Source organism: Lynx rufus, unplaced genomic scaffold (genome assembly GCF_022079265.1).
Source record: "Lynx rufus isolate CCGP_SWC_20201006 ecotype Redwood Valley unplaced genomic scaffold, mLynRuf1.p SCAF_14, whole genome shotgun sequence".
In the NCBI taxonomy this organism is placed as follows: Eukaryota; Metazoa; Chordata; class Mammalia; order Carnivora; family Felidae; genus Lynx; species Lynx rufus.
Window position 1 is genome coordinate 20,344,192 of NW_025814828.1, and position 27,040 is coordinate 20,371,231.

Sequence of the window (27,040 nt, forward strand, 5' to 3'; positions counted from 1 at the left end):
GCTGAGTAATGGTCCAGTGGATGGATATACTACATTTTGTTTATTCATCAGTTGATGGACATTTGGGTTAGCTGGGCACCCTTGAAAGTGTTAGGTAATCTCTTCGGGCCTCAGTTTCTTCATCTGTAAAATGGTGCTGTTGTAAGTCATCTTTGTCATAGGGTTAAATGAGTTGATCTAGAGAGAGCTCCTAAAGCAGGGCTCTCACCCGGCCGGGACTGTAGGCACGTTTCCCAGGAGTAGTCCTTGGGTCTCGTACAAGTCATTTGGCTTCTCGTTTATACCGTCAATTATATAATAGATTGGCACCTTTTACTTTCCTTTCTGGCATAAGCTGTGAAACATTTATAAAAGTCATTTAGGACATGTATAAGACAATTGGATATTTGACATTGAAGAAATACTGTTGTTTTTACATGTGGTATTATGTTGTGATTATGTTTTTTGAAAGAGTCCTAGCTTCTAGAAAGGTATCTTTGAAATATCGCACGTGATATAAAATGACATGTGAGTTTTGCTTCAGAATTGCAGCAGAAAAGACTGACGTGTGTTGAACACCGCTGAGTGTAGTAATGGGTACGTCAGGGTTCATTATAGTGTGATCTGTACTTTGGCATATGCTGGCCATTATTCACGATCAGCTTGTAGAAAACAGACTCATGTTTATCATCTCATTGTTTCTTGGCAGTCTTTCATTAATTTTCAGAGAGATTTAAACCGTGAATCAATACAATTAGATAAGTAACAGACTTCTAGGCAACTGGTAGCGCTTCTCAGAGCAGAGGGAGGAAGCGGCGCTAACGTGAGTCAGTTCGTAAGAGAGGATGAGGACGAGCCCGCTGCCCTTGACTCTTCAGGTGAAAAGAACCTGTGGGTTCGCGGCACCTACTGACTGCGCTGCTCTTACCTGGCCTGTTCCATGCTCCCCGGTCCCGGCCTTCCTCGTACTTCGTTGGTCCCTCTAACTGCGCTGCAAATTTCTCAACGGCTGGAATTGATCGTCTCTGCTTTCGCGTCACTCCTAGGGACAGAAGTTTTGCACTGAAAACTAGCTGAAGAGATGTGCAAAGCGGTTCAGTTGATACTTGAAAGACAGAAAGTAGATGTTTATGCCTCCGGTCTACCTCACGGCTCCACTTCCTTTGTCCTTTGTGGGCACGGTCTGACCGTGGGCCAGATAGGTCCCTTCCCCGCCCCCTCCCGTGCTTACTCACAGCTCCGGCTCCACTCTCTCTCCTGCCCTTCTCCACCTTGTACCCAGTGGCACCACTGCTGTACTGTGAATAAAGCTTACTGTGTCCTCATTTAATCATTTCTGCCGCTTGTGGGCATGACTTAGAGCCTGGATTCCTGGCGATGCCAGTGCCTAGGAAAATCATCCCCCGCTACCCTCCATGCCCTTCTGCCACTCCCATTGCCGCTTCCCCCAGCACACGTTCGCTCTCGTGGTCAGGAGGAAGGGCCCGCGTGTTCCACGCTCCTACTTTATCTTTTAAACCAGATTTTGCATTTTTCGACAGCCTCTTCCCTTAAGGAAGTCAGCAGCGGAGCGTGGTTTCAGATTCTGAAAGTGCAGAAACACATCAAGCTACATTCACACAATCGACTCTTCTGCCACCTTCGTTCCCTTCGCAAATCATGCCTCCTGGTCCCCACGGCACGCTGAGTATGCTCGTGCATACTCTGTAGAATGCTCTTATGCTCCTTCCACCTGGTGAGGTGGATGCTTACTAAGGGCCACTTACTTGTCCTCAAACCATTGGTATAAGTTTTCCACCTGTTGTGACTCCATAATTTATATAAATATTATGTAAACTGAAGAAATATGAGTAGAAAAAAGATTTCTCTCCATTAAAATCAAGTTGAATGCTTCGGAAAGACTTGATAAAGAAGAGTCTCTTAAAAATGTAATGAAGTGACAGGGAACAGATAACTCTTAGGTTACAGGGCAGCACTGAGGAAAAATCGCAGAAGGAACCTGAACTCACATTGCTTCACAGGTATCTTTACCTTTAGTAGACTTTCAAGGAGTAGGAGTTGGAATTCATAGATACATGTGGTGTTACTTACCTGAGAAAGATGACCTAGAGCCCAAAACCGATCCATATGGAACGAAGAGGCTTTGGCCTTCCATGGAAAGGTTGGCGGGGGAGTAACTGTATATTCAAACGTGCAGTCGAACTTAACGTTTATAATAATAGTTCTACTTTAGGGCTTCCCACGTTATCGAGCGTTTTTGTTGGTCATCCAGCTCGTGTTCGCAGTTGGGTCAGTTAAGAGGACTAATGCCATATTCGCAAAATACTAAAAAGTGCTCATTGAAGGAAGTTCAGAAAAGGAGGGCAGGGGTAAAGAGAATAAAAATGACCCATTTTTGTAACTCAGTGAGAACATTGTTTTATACATTTGAGCTCATACCACATTTACAGATGAGTATGCAGTCACAAATACGGTGAGTGATCCTTGTCTCTACAAGATCCATTGTATTTGTCCGTTTCATCTTGTCCAGCGTGAGTGCCCATCACTCATGACCTTCCTGGATGAACTGAACATCTGACAGCATAGCCTCTTCTCCGTCCTCTGTATCAGTATGGTTGGAGTCCTTCCTATATCTCATCAGCTATACTCATCATCTCTGTATACGAATGGTTTTTCCAGCCCAGTGTGTATAGTCTTTATTCCTCACTGGGGTATTGGCCTTAAATCAGGTACCTTTCCTACTGTGGCGAAATGGACTGGGCAACCTAGAAGGAAACCTGAAGGTCTCTTCTCCCTGTGGACTAAAGCCAATCTTAACAGTCACCTCCCGTTTCATTGCCTCTGGGCCCTCCTCTCAATTCTCTGAGTGTCAGAACACCTGAGCACAGGCTCTTTCTGGCTCAAAATAAGACTGAGAGAGAACGAACAAAGCAGAGAGCACCAGCGGTCAAAAGGCCTAGAAGTTTTTCTGGGTTTTCTAGCAAAAAGGCCCCGGAGTCTCTCTAATGATGAGAAGGTCTCAAAGGGCCCACGTGTCACAGCCAGTCCCAGTATTCCTGGGAACTGTCAGAGAGTGGAAGAAAGTTGTGTCTGTGTCTTTGGACTCTTAGCGAAGTCTTGCTGCTCCCTTCCTCTTTCTCGGGTAGCTAGTATTTTTTTCATTGCCTTTTGGCCTTCTCACATCCTATGAGACTTCTCAGGTTTTTTGGCCTTCTCACATCCTGTCTCAGTCTTGATTATTTTTGTCCTTCTGTTTTGTTTTAGGAAGCTTGATGTAGAGGAAGCAGGGGTTCCGGGTTTTAATGACAGCTCTACTCTTGATTTTCTCAGCTGTGAAGATCCTGCCCGAGTTCAGCACAGTCACATGTGAAGCCCACGTGACCTGGGCGTGCACACACATGCCTCCATATGCGCATGTGTTTCACAGCCTTACACAGCTCTAATGAACTAACAATGATACCATACTTAGGTCTCCTGAGACAGACCACAGGAACTACTTTTATGTAGAAGGGTAGGGACATTTTTATTTTTGACTGGATGGTTGTATGAATGTGTAAACGTGGGGTGCATCTTGCATAACACTGATCGAATGTGCAGAACATTGAAGCATGCCTCCTTGCTGCCTATTTAGCACATTAATATCTACCTTCGCCATCTGTAAATTATAGACTCATGGTAGCGAATGCTGGAATTAGTGTTGTAAAGCTGTTCCTATTATCCTCTGGGAGGTGCCTTCCATTGTGACCCTTTCCTCTTCTTTCTTTGTTAAGAAACCAGGAAATAAAATGGAAAATCCTATGGTAAGATCCTTTTAAAGGTACAGACTTAAATACTTGGTACAAAAGTCAGCTTTCACAGTGATGTTAGTTTGCCTGTGTTGTTGCTACATGCCATTATTGCTTAGCATAATAGCATACAAGTGGTATCTTGAGAGCATGTCATTATTCTGGTTCAGAGATAATGTCTTACGCTCTCACTTAGGGCTCTCGAGGTTGCAGGTAACAGAGGCCCGCTCATGTTAACACAAGAAACCGATACGTTAAAAGAATCTAGTAGGGGGGACGCCTGGGCGGCTCAATCGGTTAAGCCTCTCACTTTGGCTCAGGTCATGATCTCACAGCTCGTGAGTTCGGGCCCCGTGTCAGGCTCTGCGCTGACAGTGCGGAGCCTGCTTGGGATTCTCTCTCTCTGCCTCTCCCCCACTCATGCTGTCCCTCTCGCCCGCCCGCTCTCTCTCTCTCTCTCTCAAAATGAATAAACTTAAAAAAAAAAATCTAGTAGGTCCCATGATAATCCAAGGACAGGAAGCACTTCACAGTTGGAGCTACACTGGACCCGGGAAACAGAAAACAAGGTTGTTTACTGTGTATCTTTGCAACTGAGGCTGCCAAGCCATGGCCCCTCTGCCTTTCTTTTAAATGTTTTTTTTTTCTTTAATTTTTTTTAATGTTTGTTTATTTTTGAGAGAGAGAAAGAGACAGAGTGTGAGCAGGGGAGGGGCAGAGAGGGAGGGAGGCACAGAATCCGAAGCAGGCTCCAGGCTCCGAGCTGTCAGCACAGAGCCCGCCGTGGGGCTCAAACCCACGAACTGTGGATCATGACCTGAACCGAAGTCGGACGCTTAACCGACTGAGCCACTCAGGCGCCCCGGCCCCTCTGCCTTTCTCTCTTGTCTGCAGCCTTGACGCTTGTTTAGGGCAGCTCGTCTAAGGCATTGGTGGCCACCCCAGGCCCTCTAGGTCAGTCATGATAACTCTCAGCGTGTCCTTGTGTCTCCTGCCCTGCCTGTCTCCATCCTAATTTCTCAAAAAACGAATTTAGTTGGCCCAGTCCATCTTCTTGCCCACGACCACAGATGTGAGGATTGTGACCAACCTGTAGGTTGGTCGCCCTACGGTAGGTGTTCTGCCCCCCACTTGTCTAGTTGGCTGTGGCTGGGAGAGTGGGAGAAGGTCCAGTGCTTTCAAAAACCCTGGTTCCCACTCGGGATGCGTTTTGGATAGAAGGATGGTAAACATACCTTACTAGAATCGCTTTATAGCTTACAAGGCTTCCTAAGAGCAGCATTATCTATGACTTTGTAATGCTTTATGGTGCTTTATGTTACTCCTCTGGCAGCGGCTTTTTAATCTTGAGCTTGACAGCTTTTTGTATCCTTTTAGACCCAAGTAAGGGACCGTGACACCTTCAGGCTTGTTTTTTCAGCACTCACTCAAATTTATCCTTGTTCAGCCTCTTGTAAGCAAATGATTATGTGTATTCGCGATAGAGGTTATTATTTGATAGCAGAATTCTGTGGTGAATTTTGAATAGGAAAGTCTTCTAATAAAAAAGTCTCATGAAATAACTTCCATAATCCATTAAATTTTCCTGGATGCTTTTTAAAAAAACTAATTCCTTGTTACGTTGAATCTGTTCAACTACTTGCTGTGTGAACCTTTTAAACTTTTTTTGTTTTTTAAATGTTTGTTCTGAGAGAGTGAGAGAGAGCTAGAGAGAGCATGAGTGGGGAAGGGTCAGAGAGAGAGAGAGAGAGACAGAGAGACAGAGAGAGACAGAGAGAGGCAGAGAGAGGCAGAGAGATAGAATCCCAAGCAGGCTCTACACTGACAGTGGGGCACGACGACCTGGGGCTTGATCCCATGAACCATGAGATCACGACCTGAGCTGAAATCAGGAGTCGGATGCTTAACTGACTGAGCCACTCAGGTGCCCCTTAACCCTGCCTACCCTTTTAAATACAATATATTTAGTCTTGTGTGTTTACAGTTTGGGTTGCCTGGGAAAGTATATATGTGTCACACCCACAGTTTTGTTAGTTACTTTACGATCAATACTTTATTTTCCTTGAAAACAGATATTTTAAAACAATGGATAGCACCTAGGTTCAGTGACAGCAGTAGTGATTTCCTGATACTTCCTTTTAAAGATTGGTGGTAAATACTAGACAAAATATATTGCTGATAAATGTGATTTAGTAAATTATCATACATAAAATTTGGGGTTTCTTTATTTTAGAGCAAGTGCGCAGGTGGGGGAGAGGGGCACAGGGGGAGGAAAGGAGAGAGAGGTGGGGGGGGATACTCAAGCAGGCTCTACGTCAGCACAGAGCCCGATGTGGGGCTCGATCCCACAACCAAGGGATCATGACCTGAGCTGAAGTTGAGAGTTGGACAGTCAGCCGACTGAGCCACCCCGGCGCCCCTAAAATTTTGGTTTCTAATTAAAAAAAAATAGAAGTCTTATTAGGAAGCTTATTGTAAATAGAACTTACATTTTACTCGAGAATAAAGGAAATGGATTAATAAACCAGTAGCTGAATTTTGGTTATGTTGTTTTAAAGCTTTTTCATTTTTACATTGTTTAACTTAAACAGATTTTTTTTGTTTCTCTATGCATGTGATGTCATGCACCCCCGTACCCCATGATCATTCATGTCCTGAGAGGCAGTGACAGAATTAGCATGACCTAGCTTTGGCTTTCCAGCCACATCTAGCTTCCTTCACAATTACTTGCTAACTTTTTTTTTAAATGTGGGTTCCCAGGGGTGCCTGGGTGGCTTCGTTAGTTAAACGTCCACTTCTTGATTTTGGCTCAGGTCATATCTCATGGTTAGTGAGTTCAAGCCCTGCTTGGGATTCTCTCTCTCCCTCCCCCTCTCCCTCTCCCCCTCCCCCTCTCCCTCTCCCCCTCCCCCTCTCCCCCTCCCCCTCTCCCTCTCCCCCTCCCCCTCTCCCTCTCCCTCTCCCCCTCTCCCCCTCCCCCTCTCCCCCTCCCCCTCTCCCTCTCCCCCTCTCCCTCTCCCACTGTCTCCCTTCCTCTCTCCCTCCCTCTCTCCTTCCTTCTCTCCCTCTCTCTCTCTCTCTCTCTCTCCCTCTTTCCCTCTCTCTCCCTCTCTCTCTCTCAAAATAAACGTTTAAAAAATAAAAATAAAATATGGATTCCCAGGCCTCAATATTGACCAACTGTATCATAATCTCCAGGGGTACGTTTATAATGTGTACTTTTTTTTTTTTTAACTTGGTAATGAATTCTGCATACAGCCAGTTTTGGAAAACACTCTGGACCTTTGGTTCCCAGTCTGACCAAAAAGAACATCTGTCATCAGTGTAATTGACTACACTTTGAGAACTTTCTCATGGGCAGGAAGATTCTTCAACCTAAGGAATGCTTACTAGGCATGTTTGTGTCCATGGTATTATAATGTGTTATGGGAATTTATGAATATGAATATATGATTTTACCATTACTGCCCCACAAATACTTTTGGCTGGCTGGTGTATGTGAATCTTGTTGTAATGTCTTGAGTTTTTCAGGATCATGATGCATTTCTTTTTTCTTCCTTCCTTCCTTCCTTCCTTCTTTCTTTTTTTTTTTTTTTTTTAAGTAAGCTCTAGTCCCAACATGGGGCTTGAACTCATGGCCCTGAGATCAAGAGTCGCATGCTCTCCCAACTGACCCAGCCAGGTCCCTCCATAATGCAGTTTTTAATTACAGCATCGATACACTGTAATTAGTAGTAGGGTTTAAAAATCCTTATTCACATGTGGTTTTAGGAATCATACTGGGTCTTTGAGTTTCAAGTTGACTGCTTCTTTCTGGGCTCTGTCATCTTGCCCATGTTATATTTACATAATACCTTTTCTGAATAATGCTGTTATAATCTCATGCTCCTGGCCAAGCTAATGCCATGAGGAACTAGCACATTTAGTGGGACTGGGTTCTTTTCTATCTATAGTGGATGGAAGAACGATGTTTAAACATCTTTAAAGGTGTCCTATACTTGAAGGAGTTGTTTTGTGGAGGTGTGTCGGCTCTGTATGTGGTTAACGAAGCTCCATTTTCAGATTTCATTATTCATTGGTTTAAAGAAAGTGGCCTTCGAGGCTCTCGGTCGGCTCTGTGCTCTCGTGTCACTAGGTGGAGATATAGCATTGTTGAGTGGTGTAGCCAAAGCAAAGAGGGAGTGTTGATTTCTTATCTTTTTATGAAACTACTTTACAGATGTTTGATGAGATTTCTTACACTCTAGGAAAAAAACTTGAGTTTAGTATAATTCCAAATTTTCATTTTCTTTTATTAGAGTTTAAATTCAATGCTACTTTAACGTTTGTTTTCACACTGATCAACTCTTCATTTTAAAAATACATTTCTCCTCTTACTAACATTTCAATTGGCTGTCCCTCATTATTTCATCTTGTCATAGTTATTCCAGTGTCCGTATTTGTGATTCTTTACAGAGGTTTGATTCTAAAAGTTTAGTAATTAGAATTTTTACTCTGAGGTCAAATATTATGTAAAATTTTAATTGGGTAGCAATATGAGGTAAATGAACCAAGCTTTTTGGTCGGAACATACCTGAATCTTTATATTATTTTAGGTTGACAGTGTTAAATTTTAACACACTTAAATTCTGTAGGCGTTATTTCCCCCCCTCCCGTTTTCTTCCTTCCTTCCCTCTTTCTCTTACCTCTTGAATCTTAAACAAGTATCCACTCTATGCACAGTATTGATGTGAGGAATATGAAAAAAGCACAAGCCTGTCTCCAAAGAGCTGGTGTCCAGGTGAGAATATTGCAAATGCACCTATGAAGCGTTTTAAAGTAATCTGAGTATCTGATCTTTAGAAATTGTGAAGGTGAACTTTAAAAAAAAAAGTCACTTTGGAAAAGATTCTGGCTGTGCCTCAAATGTTTAAACATTGTGATACCTTGTGATCATGCAGCTTTCCTCTCCTGGGTATATACCCAAGGGAAATGAAAACATATGTTTACAAAAAACACTTGGACGTGAATGTTCATGGCAGCATTATTCATAATAGCCAAAAAGGGGGGACAATCCAGATGTCCCTCAACAAATGAATGGAGAAACAAAATGTGTTTGTGTACAGTGTAACACTGTTCAGTGATGAGAAGGAATAAAGTACTTCTAGACGCTGCAACATGGGTGACCCCTGAAAACATTCTGCTCCGTGAAAGAAGCTAGGCACCAAAGGCCACGTATTGTGTGATTCCACTTATGTAAAGTGTCCAGAATAGCAAGTCTATAGAGAGAAAGTAGACCCGTGGCTGCCTAGGGCTGGGTGGAGGGAGACGATTGCCCGTGGTCATGGAGTTTATTTCCCTGGTGATGAAAATGTGAAATTGATCATGGGGACGGATGCATAGCACTGAAAATACACTAAAAACCACAGAATTGTATATTTGCTTTAAATGGGTGACTTATGTGGATATGAGAATTGTATCTCAGTAAAGCTGTTTTTTTAATGTTTATTTATTTCTTATTTTGAGAGAGACAGTGCGAGCAGGGAAGGGGCAGAGAGAGGGAGAGAAAGAGAATCCCAAGCAGGCTCCGCACTGTCAGCGCAGAGCCCGACGTGGGGCTCAAACCCATGAAGCATGAGATCATGACCTGAGCTGAACCCAAGACTCGGACACTTAACCGTCTGAGCCACCTAGGCACCCCTCAGTAAAGCTGTTTTTAAAATAAATTATCAAAAGGCTTAAAATTTATCAAAGGAAGGAATATGTATTGACCATCTAATAGATATATACTAAGTTCTGTATGGGTTACAAACCACATGGAAAACACAAACCCTGACCTCAGATTGTTTATAGTTCAAGAGAAAAGGCACCCATGCAGTCTATAATAATGCACTTTTGCTTTCTGAATGTTTTCCATCTTTTGAGATCTAACTGCCTGAATTCTGTTCCAGCTATTTCTTTAATAGCCCAGATCTTCTTACCCTGTGTCTTTTTTTTCCTTTTAGAAGTGAACTCTTGTTCCTCAGACCTTGATAAATATCAGCCCCACTGTGTTACCTTTAAGTAACTTCTGGACAACCTTTTTAAGCTATGGTAGTGTCCCCGATAACTTAGAGTGTGTGGCCCATGGAAATCCCTTCTTCCAGCAAATACTTACTGATAATTCATTACAAATAATTGGCACATCTTAAGACTTTGGGCAGTATTATTTTTTAAAAAGATTATTTTAAAATCCTTTTTATTTCAGTTCATGTACAAACACTGGTATATTATTATTAACTAAAGCCTGTGGATTACATTCAGCCTCACTCTTTGTGTTGTGCTGTTCTGTTGCCTTTAACAAATGCATAATGTCATACGCCCACCATTGCAGTACATACAGAATAGTTTCAGTGCCCTAAACACGCCCCATGCTCTACCTGTTCATCCCTGCCCTTCCTACCTCCCCCTGAACCTCCGAAAACCACCGATCTTTCTGTTGTCTCTATGGTTTTGCCTTTCCCGGAATGTCATTTAGTTTTTATTTTAACTGAAATTTTTTTTCGAAGTATAGCTGACATACAATGTTACATTAGTTTCAGGTGTACAGCATAGTGATTGAACAATTCTATACATAACTCACTGTTCACCACAGTAAGTGTAGTCACCGTGCAAATCATACCCACAAAGAGCACCTCACACCAGTCAGAATGGCTAGTGTCAAAACGACAAGAATAACAAGTGCTGGTGAGGATGTGGAGAAAAGGGAACCCTCCTGCACTCTTGGGGGAATGTATTTGGTCCAGGCACTATGGAAAACATTATGGAGGGTCCTCAGAAAACTAAAAATTGAAGTACCGTATGATCCATTAATTCCACTCGGGGGTTTTTACCCAAGGGAAACAGAAACACTGGTTCGAAGATATAGGCACCCCTACGTTTATGGCAGCATTACTTACAGTAGCCAAGATACGGAAGCAACCCAAGTGTCCATCGATAGATAAGTGGATGAAGAAAAAGTGGTATCTACATACAGTGGAATATTACTCAGCCATAAAAAATGAGATCTTGCCATTTATGGCTATATGGATGGTCCTAGAGGGTATTGTGTTAAGTGAAATAAGTCAGACAGAGAAAGACAAATACCATATGATTTCATTTACCTATGGAATCTAAGCAACAAAACAAACGAACAAACAAACAGACTCACAAATACAGGGAACAAACTGGTGGTTGCCAGAAGGGCGGGTGGGTGGATAGGTGAAATTGGTGGAGAGGTACGATCTTCCAGTTAGAAAATAAGTAAGTCACGGAGATGAAAAGTACGGCCGAGGGAGTATAGTCAATAATAGTGTAACAACAAATCTCTTATGCTGCAATTTAGTCAGGTTGCATGGTGTTCAAAAGTACAGTTGATAAATTTTCGTGAAAAATACCTTTTAGGAATATTTAAAAGTTAAATAAATGTATGGTTAGTAGACGACTGGCCATATTGTCATTAGTGCAGTATTTTGATACTTTTGTAGTCATTAAAACTTTAAAGGAAGAGAAATTTTGGTTCAGTCATAACAATTCTATTACAGCCAAAAAAGACTATTTTGTAAAAAAAACTATAATTCTAAATCCGTCTGGTTAGAAACTGCCCTGATTTTGTTTATGTATCTGTATGTCTATCTGCTTGTGTCGAAAGCTAAACTCTTTTTTTTCTTTACAGATGCATATGAAACCGCCAAGATGCTGTGTGAACAGTATTACCTGGTCGCCCCAGAGCTGGAAGTTGAAGAATTTAATGGTAAAAGAAAAATAATTTTAACCTTAAATGCAAGGAAGTTGACTAAAAATCTGATACCTTAGCTACCTTTCAATGAGATCCTAAAAGTATGCTACTTTCTCCTCTTATATCTTTTAAAACTTTTCTATCTCTTAGGTCACCTAGGTATATTGTTGTAAGGAGTTTTTGTACAGGGGTTTGTGATCTGTTAGAACTCAGAGTTCTTGGAACAGAAGTGATCAAGGTAGAAGATGCACAAACCTGTAAATAGGCAATTCTCAAAATAACAAATGCCAAGCAGTCACTAAACATACGGGAACGCGTTTAACTAGACTAATCAAAGAACAACAAACAAAAATAGAGAAATGTTGTCTTTCAAAGTGGCAGTGATTAAAACGTTGTGATGCTTTGAATTGGTGCCCAGAAAACTACTCTGTCACTCTGTCACCAACACTTACACATTTTGGGTAGAAGTTTAAATTGGTACAGCCTTTCTCAGAAAATGCTACTGGTGTCCTTTCTCTTGGCCTAGTAAATTAAATTTAGTAATGGTCTTATTCTTTGGTCTGGTAAATTAACCATCAGAAAATGTATTCTAAGAAAGTAAGGTGTGCACAGATGTACGTATAAGAATAATGATCACAGTGGTTTTCTTACACAGAAAAGTGAGAAAACAACCCAAGTTTTCCATACAAGAAGATTATTTAAATAAATTGTGGTACACTCATAAGATAGAACACTAAGCAGCCATTCAAAATAATGCTTTGAAAGAATATTGAGGGGCACTTGGGTGACTCATTAAGTTAAGCCTCCGACTTCGGCTCAGGTCATGATCTCACGGTTTTTGACTTCCAGCCTGGCATCGGGCTGTCTGCTGTCAGCGCAGAGCCTGCTTCAGATCCTCTGTCCCCCTCTCCTTCTGCCCCTTCCCCATGCGTGTTCACGTGTGCTCTCTCTCTCTTTCAAAAAAAATTTTTTTTAAAAAAGAATATTGAATGTATGGGAAAAGATGAGCTTTTTAAACACAGCCTATCAAAGTTTGTAGTAGTGCAAGTTCATTGGAGAATATTTTGGAGGATTTATAGCACCAAAATACAGCAGCTTTCTGGATAGTAGGGTCATGACTGATTGTTATCTTCGTCATAGGATTCTATACTTACTTACATGTTACCTTTATTTAATTGTTAGTTACAAAAGAGACATGCTCGTTGGAAAAATACAAACAATACGGAATGTAGAGTAAAAAGTGAGAGTCCTCTACTGTCTCGGGACTGTACAGAGCTTTGGTTTTTTTTTATGTAAATGGGGTTGAAACTATACATGTGCTGTCACTGGTGTTTTTCACTTTCGCCTTGAAGATCTTTGCGTTTATTAATGGCATTTAGAGATTATCCACAGCGTAAACTGCCATGATTTATTTAATCATCTACCGGTGAGTGAACATTTGGGATTTCTAATTTCCCCATATTCCTTGTAATGAGCGGTGCAGGGTGTGTGTGGGTCTGTATCTGGAGGGTGGGAAAATCTGTGAACACGTGGAAGTCTTTGTGTCAGTTGGGTTCCTAGAAGTGGAATGACTGATTCTTAGGGTGTGGGCACTTACAATTAAAGATAAACCCAGTTCCCTCTCAAACGTCTACCAAAAATGTATTTTACTTGCAATGGGGTCAAAATGTGGAAAGACTTGAGGCTGCCGTTTCAGGATATTCGCCCTTCCGTTCTTCCAGAACGTATGCAATCAAAGCTGCTTTCACAGTCTGTTGGGTTCTCCATATTTGTAGTCAATACACTGCCACAGCAGAAGGGACTTTGCTGGGGTATTCCCGAGTAGAAGCATCTCTGTATTCTCTCTCCTCCTCCTTACAGGCTGGGCAAGGCCTGACCTCACCGTACAGATTTCTGTTTGTCAAACACGGGACTTAAATTCGCAGGTGGTAACCAGCTGCTGTTTTGTGTGAATGGCAGCCTCACTCGCTGTAAAGGCCAGAGCAGCGAGCCTGCTTTTGCTGATCCCGGGAGCCAGCCGTGTCCCCCGTTCCTTCTCAGTGAAGCGGTCACACTGGGCAGCACAGCTCACCAGGAGAGGAGATTAATGACTGTTTTTAGCACTGTCTCATGCATGATTTTTGGAGCCACTCTTCCCATCTTTAAGAGAAATAAATGCTGGTGGTTATGGGCCACCTGTAGTTTCCTGTTGCTTTGGGTAATGTGTTTATGATTGCTCTTTATCATTTCCTGAATGTCAAAGTTCTTTGTGGGCATGGTTAAGGACTTTGCTTTAGCGCTCACAGGTTCTGCGTTAGAGGTGCAGGTCAGAGGTCAGTGTTCAACCCCTTAATGGATGTTGTCGCTTTATAGAGAGTGGGTGTTTCCCACAGCACGATAGCTGCCTCAGTTTTTCCCGAAGGAAATCTGCCAGATCCAGATTCCCGTGGATTCATTGTTAGAGCCTGCATGAGCTAGCATAGCATCTCCTTTCTCGTTGCTTCCATTACCCACCGGGTGCCCTGAACAGCAGTCGATAACAGCACTGCCCTCTACCCTGCACTTCAGAGCAGGGGACTGCCACCAACCTGAGAGAGCACTGTTGCTACGTGAGAATTTTGCCATTAGTGTGACCTATCATCTTTTTTTTTTTAATCCGAATTTTTGGGTGTTTTTCCTTTCCCAGTGTAGACCGCTGAGAAAGCAGTAAATAGGATGGTGGAGAACATACTTGGTGAACGGCATCAGGATTTACCACTCATCACTAGACTTCTGGGTATTGGGAGCCAGCTGTAATAAACTTTCTTTATTATCCATTTTGTAACTAAACAGGAGTATTAAAAAGAACAGAATTTTATTTATCTTACATCAGGTTTCAGCTTTCCTTTTTTTAAAAACATATTTTAAAGTTTATTTATTTTGAGAGAGAGAGCAAGTGAGAGTGGGGGAGGGGCAAAGAGGGAGAGAGAGAACCCCAAGCAGGCTCTGCACTGTCAGCACAGAGCCCGATGCAGAGCTCGAACTCACGAGCCGCGAGATCATGACCTGAGCCGAAATCAAGAGTCAGACGCTTCACCGACTGAGCCATACGGGCACCCCAGGTTTCGGCTATTTCTGACTTGCCATGAAACCCATGTAGGTTTCTCCAAAGACAAGTAGCCATTTCATCATACTTGTTCTCATTTTAGCTTTCTGATTCTCCTGAGAAATCGCTTGCCAAAACATGAGGCAAAGAAACCTCTTTTGTTACCTGTTGTGAATCCTTGTGGCGAGGCAGTATGGCTCAGAGGAAGGATGTGAGCTTTGTAGCTAGCCAGGCTGCGGGGACATGGATTCTGACTAGAGGTGGGGACTTCCTCATCTGTGAGATCACCTTGTGTGATGATAAAAGGATGCTGTTTCTGGGGCCTTAAATAAAGCACCAGACCCGGACTGGATATTTTTAAAAGGGTGGCTACTGGAAGTCAGGGTTGACTTGGGAAGGCTAAGACTTACTACTTGCATTTCTTCACCATTTCTAGACCAGTCTCTCCTGTCACCAGTTTCATTTATAGCTTTGGGTTTGGTGGGCAACCTAAAAAGTTGACGTCATACCACACATGTCTTGTTATAAGAGAGTTTACAGAAAAGGTGTGTGTCCTGGGATCTTTGATTTCTAGTTTCCCCATATTGGATACTTTCGTGTGTAGTTTTGGGCCAGCGGTTCTGTACAGCAATCAAAAAGCCATTGCTGGTGGCCCTGTTAACACTGTAAAGTTAATTATTTAGTAACGATACTAGCCAGCATTTATTGACTACTTAGTTGTGGCAGGCTCTGTGTAAACTAGTTACACAGATATGTACTGTGCCCATTTTACATATGGAGTACCGAGGCCCAGCTGGTTTAAATACCTATTAATGTATCTGTTACATGCCAGAATCAGGACTTGATCCCAGTATGACTTTGAACCACACATGTACTGTTTTTAATAGGCTTACCCATTGACTTTTGGACTTGATTAATCACCTCTAAGTGCCCAGCTACTTATTTTCTCTTAAATGCATTTCTTTCTGCTTAGCCTCTAGTTTTTCATTGTTATAGGAGAGAGAACAATCTGAAAATAAAATCCTTTGTATCCTGTGTTAAGTTCTGTTGCTACTTATTAAATGTTGTTCCAACACACGGTATTTGGAGCGATGACTCTGCAGAATAGAGACTTGGCTATTTCTTGAGTCCTGAGCATGAAAAACCTGGCCCATTTTTTCCCATTGACTTTTAAAAATGTGCCCTTAAATGGAAAATTCATATTGCATTTGTGTCTTATTTTAGAAGGTTAACAAGCATCTGTTAAAGGTCCACTACATAAAAGCCATTGGACCCAGGGTTAGGTAAGAGTCATGGACAAAAGCATTGGACATGGTCTTATAAGGAAGGAGAGACATCTAACCTGTTAATGTTCCCGAAGAAAATAGAAGTACAAGTAAGGGAGCAAGCCTACAGATGTTGATTCAACTGAAAAGAAAAAAAATATCAAAGAGTAGATTGGGAAAAAGATCTGGAGTGAAAAGATTGAATTCAGAAGGCTCTTTATATAACTGATTCTGCCTTTTGGTACAAGATAGGCTGAGGGTTCAACTTCTTCCTAGGGCTCCATTAAAATGGCAGTAAAGAAATACAAAGCAAAACAGCAAAGAAACCAGGGGGGACCATCAGTGGACCACTTACCTCACCTCCTGCCAGGGAGTAAACAGATGGAAGTATGCTGATTATGGGACAGAACAGGAGAAGCCACAAAGGAGAGGCTACTGCAAAGGTGGAGGGACTCTGGGAGCAGAGCCAGGAGGTGCAAAGGACTGGAAAAGGAAGCTAAAAGCTAGGGTTCGCTTGAAAGTTGGTCTGAGACAGAGCACGGAGGGGCAGTGGGGAGCACTGGACTCGGGCTGTGCTCTGCCTACAGTCAGAAGCGTTTTCCCTGGGGTGCGAAAATTCAAATCAGAGTACTTTCTTCAAAGATAACCTTGGAAAGGGGTGCCTAGGTGGCTCAGTCGGTTAGGCATCCGACTCTTGATGTCGGCTCACAGATCAAGCCCCGAGTCAGCCTCCGTGCTGGCACCGTGGAGCCTGCTTGGAATTCTCTCTCTCCCTTTCTGCCCCTCCCCTGCTTACGCTCTTTCTCTCTCAAAATAAATAAATACACATTAAAAAAAAAAGAAAAACCTTGGAAAAACTGGGGCTATTCATGTACGTGTTGTTAGCCCAAAGTAAAGCCCTCTTCATTTGAGCATTTGGGGAACCCTCTGGTCAGAGGCCAGCTTACTGTGTGCCTATCCTAAAGTCCTTTGAAGAGCCGTGACTAGGTACGCAGGGTGCCACAAGTCAGCCTTCTCATTTAGGTGACGGCCGAAGGGGCACATGGACAGCGGCCACGTCAAATGATTAAGCCAGTTCCTCATTCTTCAACAATATTACAACCAAGGTGTATCAGACCTCATATGACACCCAGCAGGGTAACAAGAACCTGACTAGCATTAAACTTAGCAGCTGCACTGCCGTGGCCGGAAGACTACCTCCTTTTCTACATTCTGAGAGAAAATTATTTTGAACCCAGAATTTTGTACCTAGCCAAACCTTCAATCAAGTGAGTCAGAGGGTGTAAGGTTTGAGAAATGCATTTCCCAAGCACCCCTTTCTGAGGTAGGCGACTTGACTGACTTGATGGTGTATATAATATGGATATAAAAAATAGTGAAGAACATACTGGAACTTTAATCAAAAACAGTTTGAAGATGATGGCTACGCAGCATGTTTGGAAGACAATTCTAGTTTGAAAAATCATAAAGAATGGAATGGATACCATGTACTAGAACAGTAAGCTGGGAGATCTTACTGATACGGTAAGGAAAGGGAAGCATATGTACCTTGTCCAGTTACCCAAGAGGAAGGGTTGTTAGAAGCACCAGGGAATAGATGAAACTGTGTAAGAAGGACACAGTCCAGATATTCAGTGACCTCAAAAAGGGTAGCATGATTTTGAGCAGTTGGTGGAGGATTAAGAGAATCCATTTCACCTTAGGGCTGAGAACTTTCTCCTTCATGCGACACATGAAACATGTCATTGGAATCACGGGGGAGGAAATGTGGTTCTACACACTGTTGTGGCTGCTCTGCAGTGACCAGTATTTACCTACTTAGGATGCTACCAACACTATCAATTTTCAGCTTTTTAAAAAAGAACCTAGAGACAAAGTACAGAAGAGTTAATTAGGGTTACAGAACAGAGTGGTCATATTATCAACCAAAAGACTAAAGCGGAAACAGTAACAAGTGGCTGCCTCCGGGTGCAGACTGGGGGTTGAGATGGGAAAGGGTAGAAAGACTTCTACTTTTTTTTTTTTTTTTTTTTAAGAAAAATCTTAAATTGGGACGCCCGGGTGGCTCAGTCGGTTAAGCGTCCGACTTCAGCTCAGGTCATGATCTCACGGTCTGTGAGTTCGAGCCCCGCGTCGGGCTCTGTGCTGACGACTCAGAGCCTCGAGCCTGCTGCGCATTCTCTGTCTCCCTCTCTCTCTGCCCCTCCCCTGCTCGTGCTCTGTCTCTCTCTGTCTCAAAAATAAATAAAAACCTTTAAAAAATTTTTTTAAATCTTAAATTATGTATTTGACATAGTACTTGCCAAAAAAACTGATCATCAAAGAGTTCAGGATTTAGAGTCAGAAGCTCTTGGTTCAGTTGTCTGATTTCAGGCCTCTTCCGTTTCAGTAGGCAAGTCACGTAGCCTCTGCAAAGCCTGTGCCCTCGCCCACAATAATACTACCCCTCTGTGAGCCACATAGTACTGTCAGGAGGGAGAACGCGATTGGCTAATGCAGGCAGAAGCTCTTTGTAAATTGCTAAGAGCCAAACAAATGTTTGCTCTACTTTATATCCCTGTTACTTTATTAGAGGAAGTAGTTAGGTTGAAATTATAACACGGCTGAGTATGTCTGCATTCTCCTTGAGGAAGTTCACGTAGGTTCCGTCTCCTAAGTGATTTCTGGTCACGAGGAGGAGGAAGGACCCCATTTTGCAGCATCTACTCGATAGCCCATACGCTGTTCTTGGTGCCTGACGTGGGATTCAGTATTTCTCGTATTTTCCTCCAGAGATCCTTAATGCAAGGAGAAAAGACTGGGGGTCGTTCAGGGAAGGGGTGGGAGTTTATCTGCTAGCTACTAGTAGAATAGTTATGTGAACCTTAAATGCTACTCCATAATGTGCCTCGTTTGTTGAAACCGAACAGGATTTAACATTGCTGTTTCGTCCAGTTAGCCAAGAAGATGTGCCCCTTTTCTGCTGTGGCTTCACATTCCTCCTGATCACCACTGGGGTCACCAGTGGGGGTGATGTCCCCGAATTTGAAAAAAAACTGAGAAATATTTAGATGACTTCAATAAAACTCAGAATATTATGACATAGGTGATAATATTCCAGTCTTGCTCCAGTTTCAGAGAAATTGAATAATCTGCCCAAGGTCACATAGCTGGTAAGTGAGGGAACAGGATTTCTCCCCAAATTGGTTGGACTTCCAAGCATATGTTTTTGCTCAGCCCTACCTCTGGAGGTGGGAACCTAAGTTAGCCTTTTGTGTAGAGTTCTTTTTTATGTACTTGAAAAATAGAATACCAGCGGCTTTCTTGGCTTTCTTGTAGTTTTGGTCCTTACTCATTGATGGTTTTGTCTCTGTTTTCAGCCAAAGCTCCAGACAAACCTATTCAGGTAGTTTATGTGCCCTCTCATCTGTTTCACATGCTGTTTGAGTTGTTCAAGGTAAGTGGAATTTAAAAACATGGAAAAAAGTCTTCATTTTAAATTACTTTGATTCAAGGCATAATGGATTCGTTAGATTAGCATAAGAAAAGGTTTTGCATAACCATTTTAAAAATTCTATTTCTGATACCCTGTGGGTTTTATAATTTGTACACTGTGAGATGAAAAATTGCTGTGTACAGTATAGTTTTCGTGAATATTAGTACATATTGATTTTGAAGCTTAATTGTACCTTAGTGATTTTATGTAAAATCCATCCTGTTTTTTCTTCACTTATGAGATGAGAGATGCATTTTAGTTTCCAAACCTGGTAGAGGCTTTATTGATGGTAGCCAGATCAAAATAAATACGTGTTTTTGCATATCTGTGTTTGTAAACATTAACTATGTTTGTGCATTAGCATTTGTTTTAGTATTGGGTGATACCGTAACCCTTTTACACATTTGAGTCCATTCAGAAGATCTGATGGAAGCAGAGGGGAAATATGGGGGAGGACTGGACCAAAAGAAACACCAAAAAACAAAAGAACAAAACCTCTTTAGACTCTGCAGCTTAAGCTGTTGCTTTTGTCAATCGGTAGCTCATGGCATTTATAAGAGCAGTATTATAGGCACAAGGTGTTTAAGCTAAAATTTCATGTCTTCCAATGTGTAAAACCCTAAATTGAACACCTGAAAAATCAGTTATGCTGATTTGCTTCCCAAAATTATAATGTTACTGATGTAACATTTTAAGGTTGAGATGGGCATTCAATTGTGAACTTTCTCTTCAACAGCTGTGGCTTTTTCAGAATTTCTTTTTAACTGACATTGCCTTTTTTTTCCCCTCAGCCAAATGATTAATTTTTGTGGGAAACATGAATACTCTCAGGTTTTCCGCCTTCTGTAGAGGAAAGGTGCTCTGTAAATGCACACTGATAAATAGGATTTAAAGTGCATCAGTGCGCCTCTGTAGCCTCGTTACATGTGATAAAAACATCCCTCTTGGTTAAAAGCTGAATAATTTAAATACCCTAAAGTGAAAGCAAGAAGAAAAAAGGAAGAAAAGAAAAAAAATATTTAGTGTGATGGATGGGAAGGAAACTAGATGAAAATCAAAATAAAGCATCGGGAAAATTTTCCTTGATCCAAACACACATTTAGCTAAGTTCTTTAGAGGAAAAAAAAAATGGTGTGTAAAACCAACTAATATCTGTCTGCTCCACAAAAGTGGTGTTGTGCAATAAGCAATCCTCTGCTAGTTTCTGTTTTTAAGTCATGGTTCGTGAGTCAGCGGTATGCTTAAAAAAAAAGGTCTTACTATTTCAGAACTCAATGAGGGCGACAGTCGAACTCTATGAAGACAGGAAAGAAGCCTACCCGTCTGTTAAAACCCTTGTTACTCTGGGGAAAGAAGACCTATCCATTAAGGTGACTGCTTTATTTGCACAGATACTTTGTCTAGTTAATTGAATAGTACCTAGACATTGCGGCATCAGAGGGAAGAGAAGAAAACTGACAATGGATGTCATGACAATGTGTGTACCACATTCGATCTTTCGCTTGTTACCTCATTTAAACTTATCAGAACCCCATTTTTCAGGGAGCTGAACAAGACCTCAGCCCTGAGCCTGTCGGGTCCTATTGTGTTTCCCTGCCCTCTTTGTTTTAGGTTTAGATGAGAGAACCGTATTTCACTGGGGGTTCAAAGCCCTCGTACAGTTTAGAGTTATCTGGTAGGTACTTTAATGAACTTCTTGCCTTGTACTAAGAATGGATTGATTTGTTCTTAAACATTTTGTACGTTACAGATAAGTGACCTAGGCGGCGGTGTCCCACTTCGAAAAATAGACCGTCTTTTTAACTACATGTATTCAACTGCTCCTAGACCTAGCCTGGAGCCTACAAGAGCTGCCCCTCTGGTAAGCATCTCAAACTGCTGCTTAAGGAAAGGCCATGAACACGAGGAGGGACTCCCAAGGGAATGGGCTAGACTTCTCCCTGGCTGGTTAAATACGCCTCTTTGAATTCGAATGTTTCCCGCGTGATTTGGAGGAGGGGGCGTTTTATCCCGCTACTACTATCTTTGTGAATCCTTTGGACCTAGATTTCTTCTCTAATTGTGTCTTAGCAACTCTCAGAGGTGAGTACCTCACTTCCTGATAGAGGCAAACAGCATTTCCCTTTGGTTAAGACTGCTGCCAGGCCCCATTTACCACCTGGGGCTACCTTGGTGAGAGCGGAAGGTTAATAGCAGGCGGGCAAAGTTGCCTTAGAGTGTGTTTGGCTGCCTCGTGCTCCGGACCCCGGGGTGCTGCATACTGTGGAGACCCAGATCGCCCAGGGCTTTGTAGCCTCCCCCACCACATTTGTTTATATAATTAGAATGTTAAATTATGAACACATTATGTTTTTTATATTAAACAACATAAGCAGGAAACATATAGGTGGCGTATGCATTTTCAGAGCCCTTTCTGTCTCAGTCCTACTGAGGCAGTGAGAAAAGCCCCAAGTTACCATGGCAGCATTTAGATCCTGCTCGGGCCACACTTTGTTCCCCTGCTGAGTGTTTCTAATTGACAAACAACAATTGAACCCTTTGTCATTAAACACAGCAACATATCTATCAGTCTGCAAAATGGATGAGGGCACAAATTAAGTTTCATTTTCAAGTCCGACCTGATAAGCACATAAGATTATATTTTATTTGTATGAATAAAATCCAACACTTTGTATCACTTATTCGAGACAGAGTTTGTTAACTCAGCATGTTGAAAACAGGAAGTCATTTTTATAGGCGTCAAGAAAATTCATGAAAAAAACAATTTTGAAAGGCATTGTCTTCGCCAGCCTCTGGTCCCTACTGAAAGGAATGTCAAAAGAAAAAAAAAAAACACTACAAGCAAATCTGGAGGCTTCCCCAGTTGTTTAAAAGGAATATGGGTCGTCTATATCCTCAAATAGCATCTTGAGGATAGCTGTTCTGTCATAGTTTTTTTTTAAAAATGAAACTGAACAATTGACGTAGAACTTGCTCTAACCTCCCCTTTTATTAAAGATGAGAAAATAAGGCTAGTGCCTCGCCCAAGGTGGTTGTGCTCATTACGGCAAGGCTGGCACCGGCCACGTGTGCGTTACCCGCAGGGCACCATGTGGCCTCTCCTTTGAAGAAACGCTTCCACTAGCATCTCTCCCAGTCATAAACTGTCTTCAGCTTTAAAGTGGGCACGTGGGGGCGCCTGGGTGGCGCAGTCGGTTAAGCGTCCGACTTCAGCCAGGTCACGATCTCGCGGTCCGTGAGTTCGAGCCCCGCGTCAGGCTCTGGGCTGATGGCTCAGAGCCTGGAGCCTGTTTCCGATTCTGTGTCTCCCTCTCTCTCTGCCCCTCCCCCGTTCATGCTCTGTCTCTCTCTGTCCCAAAAATAAATAAACGTTGAAAAAAAAAATTAAAAAAAAAAAAATAAAGTGGGCACGTGGATATGTACTTCTAGAAAACACTTTACTCGCTGAGCACCTTACCACGTTACAGCTCTGTGCCTTGACACATGCATTTCTTATGTGGAAAGGTCCTCCTACCCCACTCCTATTGATCCTTTGACACCCTGGGACAACGTTGGTGAACCTCACCAAATCCAAGTTAGACACCCCTCCTCTGCATCCTCAGGGCCTACCTGTCTCCTCACGCTCATGTTCTCGATCGTTCCCTGGGGGACCCGATATCAGCCTCCGGGCCTTGCTGGAAATGTGGGAGGCAGACTTCCTTGGCCTCTTCCTGGAGTATGCTGGTTTCTTTACTGTGGTGACATCAGTCACCCTCTTGTCCTCAGTACCGTTAATATCCTGCCAGTACTAAAGCCCCCACCTTTTTTTTTTAAACTTTTGTGTGAGAGTGTGTGTGTGTGTGTGTGTGTGTGTGTGTGTGTGTGTGTGTGTGTGTCTGTCTGCCCCTCCCCACACGCAGGGGAGGGGCAGAGTCAGGGAACGGGGAGAGAAAGAATCTTAAGCAGGCTTTACACTCAGCACGAAGCCCAATGTGGAGCTTGATCTCATGACCCTGAGCCAAAATCAGGAGTCAGATGCTGAAGCGACTGAGCCATCCAGGCGCCCCTGCCAGTACTAAAGCCCTTAAATGACAGTACGCTCTGTCATATGCGCCCCTTTCTGTCGGGCCCTGCCCTGAGGAAGGAATCTAAGAAAGATGTTTAAAAATGGTAGAATTCCACGTTACCTGGTAAAGTTGCTGCTCTGCAGTGTGACAGCAGCTTCACTGTGTGTACTTGGGCTTAGTTTCAGGCACTGTGTCAAGACTTGACACTTACGGTCTAGTCCTCATAGCAGCTCTGAGGCAAGTTTTTTATTACATTTTCAGATGAGAAAACAATCTCAGGTTGAGTAAACTGCTCGGAGTGAATTTCCACTTAGGTCTGTCTGAGCCCAAAGCCAGGGCACGTGCTGCTCTAGGAGCGCATTACCCCACTGCCTCCCCTAGTAGCCGTGCCACGGGATTTCATCCGAGGGGCCAAAGCTTGGGGCACTGAATCTGCCCCTCCACTCCACAGTTACTGAAATTAGTCTCCATTGTTCTTTTTTTTTTTTTTTTGTAACTTTTTTTTTTTTAATTTTTTTTTCCCAACGTTTATTTATTTTTTGGGGGGACAGAGAGAGACAGAGCATGAACGGGGGAGGGGCAGAGAGAGAGGGAGACACAGAATCGGAAACAGGCTCCAGGCTCTGAGCCATCAGCCCAGAGCCCGACGCGGGGCTCGAACTCACGGATCGCGAGATCGTGACCTGGCTGAAGTCGGACGCTTAACCGACTGCGCCACCCAGGCGCCCCAGTCTCCATTGTTCTTAATGTCCTTGTCGGTATCTGAAATTTTTTTTCCCCAACAACCTGTTACATTCAAGGTTCTGTGACGTAAAGATATAGGACAGTACTGGAATTGTTTTCTCGTCTCTAAACACATGTTGATCTGCCGTATATCAAAATACTTTACCATTCACAGAACCTTAGGAAGTAGACTCAGGAAATTTTCGTTTCGGTGTGTTAGCCTGGGTACCGGTCGATATGAACTCCTGTGCCAATTTAATTTTCACTCCAAAGAGCAAGAAATTTTGATAATGAAACTTAAGGGTGACGTGGTTTAGTTTTGTTACCAGTTCAACTCCCATTTGATTTGGGATTTGCTTTAAAAATGCTAGCAATTTGGGGCGCCTGGGTGGCTCAGCCAGTTGAGTCACCAACTCTTGATTTCGGCTCGGGTCACGATCCCACGATTGTGGGATCGAGCCCTGTGTCGGGCTCCATGCTGAGTGTAGAGCCTGCTTGAGATTCTCTCTCTCTCTGCCCCTCTAACCCATCTCTAAAATTTAAAAACATGCTACCAGTTTGCTTTAAGACACTAAAAAAAAAGCATTAGTCAAAAATTGAAGTATTTCTAATATTTTCCAAACATAAGAGAAGTGTTTTTGTAGGGTGAAAATAGATTATTTGCCATAAATGAGCATATACATTAAAGGTTGGGTCTGTAATTTATTTGCATTAAAACTGAATTAAGTATTTCTTTTAATCTTCCAAAGAGTCCTCATACCGAATGGGTTCGCATTTGTAGCTGTCTCACTGTATGGATTTTCTTTTCTCCGTAGGCTGGATTTGGTTACGGCTTGCCAATTTCTCGTCTTTACGCCAGATATTTTCAGGGAGATCTGAAACTCTATTCCATGGAAGGGGTCGGTACTGACGCTGTCATTTACCTGAAGGTACTGCGTTTCATTAGTTATATGAAGGCATCTTTACGTTTTAAAGCTTTAAGTTCTTACATCTAATGGAGAACAGCACTACAGCATGTCTTATGTTCAGTTCAGATTTACTTTAGTTTTATGGGAAAACCAAGGTATGTCCTGTCCTTGATTTTCTGCTCAGGTGTAGCAAAATACGAAATACGGACATGTAAACACATAAATACTGATTTTTAAGACTAAGATTCTTAGTTGTGATTTCTTTTAAAATCGCATAACCATTGAAAAGACTAATGTAAAAGGAGATAGATTTTCCTAAACTGAAGTCTTTGAGTCTCTTGCTTTAAAACTCACTGGCTTTTCCAAAGTTACAAGAAGAATTCAGTAATCATGGTATGGTGATATAAAAGGCTGATCTAATAACAAAGCTTCTGTAACACAGGTGTTCTCATTCATTGGTAGCATCAGACTTTTATTTATTTCTAAACTCGAGAACACTTGAAGTATTTTTTTGAATAGGTAATACAGGTAATACAGAATTTAGAAGCTACCAAAGGGAAAAGTAAGTCTTTCCCGCCACTGGCTCTGAGCCACCCAGGTCTCTTTCCCAGAGGTAACCATGGTACCAGTTTCTCATGGAGCCTCCTGGAGTTGATTCTGCATTGATAAACATCTGGGGGGAAATAATTTTTTCCCACACTGATTATTTCCACATTTTGCTCTTTTTTTTAAAGCTTTCCTGTATATCTTGGAGATCTGCTACATCCCTGCGTATAGAGATGGTCATTCTTTTTCACAGCTGCGTATGCGCAGTGTGTTACATGTTATACGTGATGTGTTATATACCGTAACCTAACCAGGGAGTTGGAGTGTATATCTTATGTGCCACTGCATCTAAATGATGTGATATTTGGCATCACCTTACGTGCTTATGTGTATAAATTTAGTATGTATGAAACTTCAGTTCTGTGTGGGCCCTCTGGGGAGCAGTCAGCCTGTGAACAACAGCGCTCAGCCTAGAGACCGTATAGTCAAGGCGCCTGAGTATTTCAAAGCAGTATTAACTGAATAAAATACTTTGTGTTCTGGTTACGTGTACTTTGGCACTGGTTTTGAATGAGTGAATGTTTTTATTCCTTTAAAAAAGCTTTAATTTAATCCTGGCCAATCTATGTCCGCTATCGAAATGTAATTTTAATGTAATTCCAAAAGTACGCATCAGGGTTTCTAATGTTGTAAATAGTAAAACTTCAGTATCTCATGTGAGAAAAATGACATGTGGACCTTTGGTGTCTGTTTTTGTCTTTCTGTTAGGCACTTTCAAGTGAATCATTTGAGAGACTTCCAGTTTTTAATAAGTCTGCCTGGCGTCACTACAAGACCACACCGGAAGCTGACGACTGGAGCAATCCCAGCAGAGAACCTCGGGATGCTTCAAAATATAAGGCGAAACAGTAATTTCATACTTTAGTTTCTATTATAAAGTATCTGATTTTTCCCCAGAATGTACCAGCCCGATGATACCTTTAGCCAAATCTTCTCTGTGGTTTTTTCACTGGAAAAGCACAGTCATCTCTAAAGAAAGAAAGGTTGGGGGCACCTGGGTGGCTCAGTCAGTTAAGGGTCCAACTTTGGCTCAGGTCACGATCTCATAGTAGATTCGAGCCCGGTGTCGGGCTCTGTGCTGACAGCTCGGAGCCTGGAGCCTGCTAAGGATTCTGTGTCTCCCTCTCTCTGCCCCTCCCCCACTCATGCTCTGTCTCTGTCTCAAAATAAATAAGCATTAAAATTTTTTTTTTTTAAAGAAAGAAAGGTTGGAGCAGCTTTTTCACACCAGACAGGAAGGACAGCATGAACTGGGTTGCCAGAGTAGCCATTCCGATAGAGGTGCCCATGTTCTAGAAGTTCTTGCGCTGTGGGGGTATTAATAGCAGTGAGCAAGGTTTATCCTGCCATAGATTGGATTTTTAAAAAGTAAATTCTGCAGTTTGTCATCATCTATGAAGACTGACAGGAGAGTGTTTAGAGAAAGTGTGTGGGTGGGTTGAATCTGAAAAAAA

General features: G+C 42.4%; 1 protein-coding gene across 4 annotated transcripts in view; it reads left to right on the plus strand.

Annotated features, from left to right (window-relative positions):
• PDK3 (pyruvate dehydrogenase kinase 3) overlaps positions 1-27,040 on the plus strand; it is a 67,236-nt gene that overhangs the window by 34,775 nt on the left and 5,421 nt on the right. For 2 of the 4 annotated variants that reach the window (XM_047076022.1, XM_047076019.1), the window contains 6 exons: positions 11,437-11,514; positions 19,188-19,264; positions 20,572-20,673; positions 21,054-21,164; positions 24,888-25,001; positions 26,295-26,434. In XM_047076022.1, the coding sequence (XP_046931978.1) occupies positions 11,437-11,514; positions 19,188-19,264; positions 20,572-20,673; positions 21,054-21,164; positions 24,888-25,001; positions 26,295-26,434 (622 nt within the window). The remainder of the gene's footprint in view (positions 1-11,436; positions 11,515-19,187; positions 19,265-20,571; positions 20,674-21,053; positions 21,165-24,887; positions 25,002-26,294; positions 26,435-27,040) is intronic. The other 2 variants (XM_047076020.1, XM_047076023.1) reach the window with 2 other exon arrangements.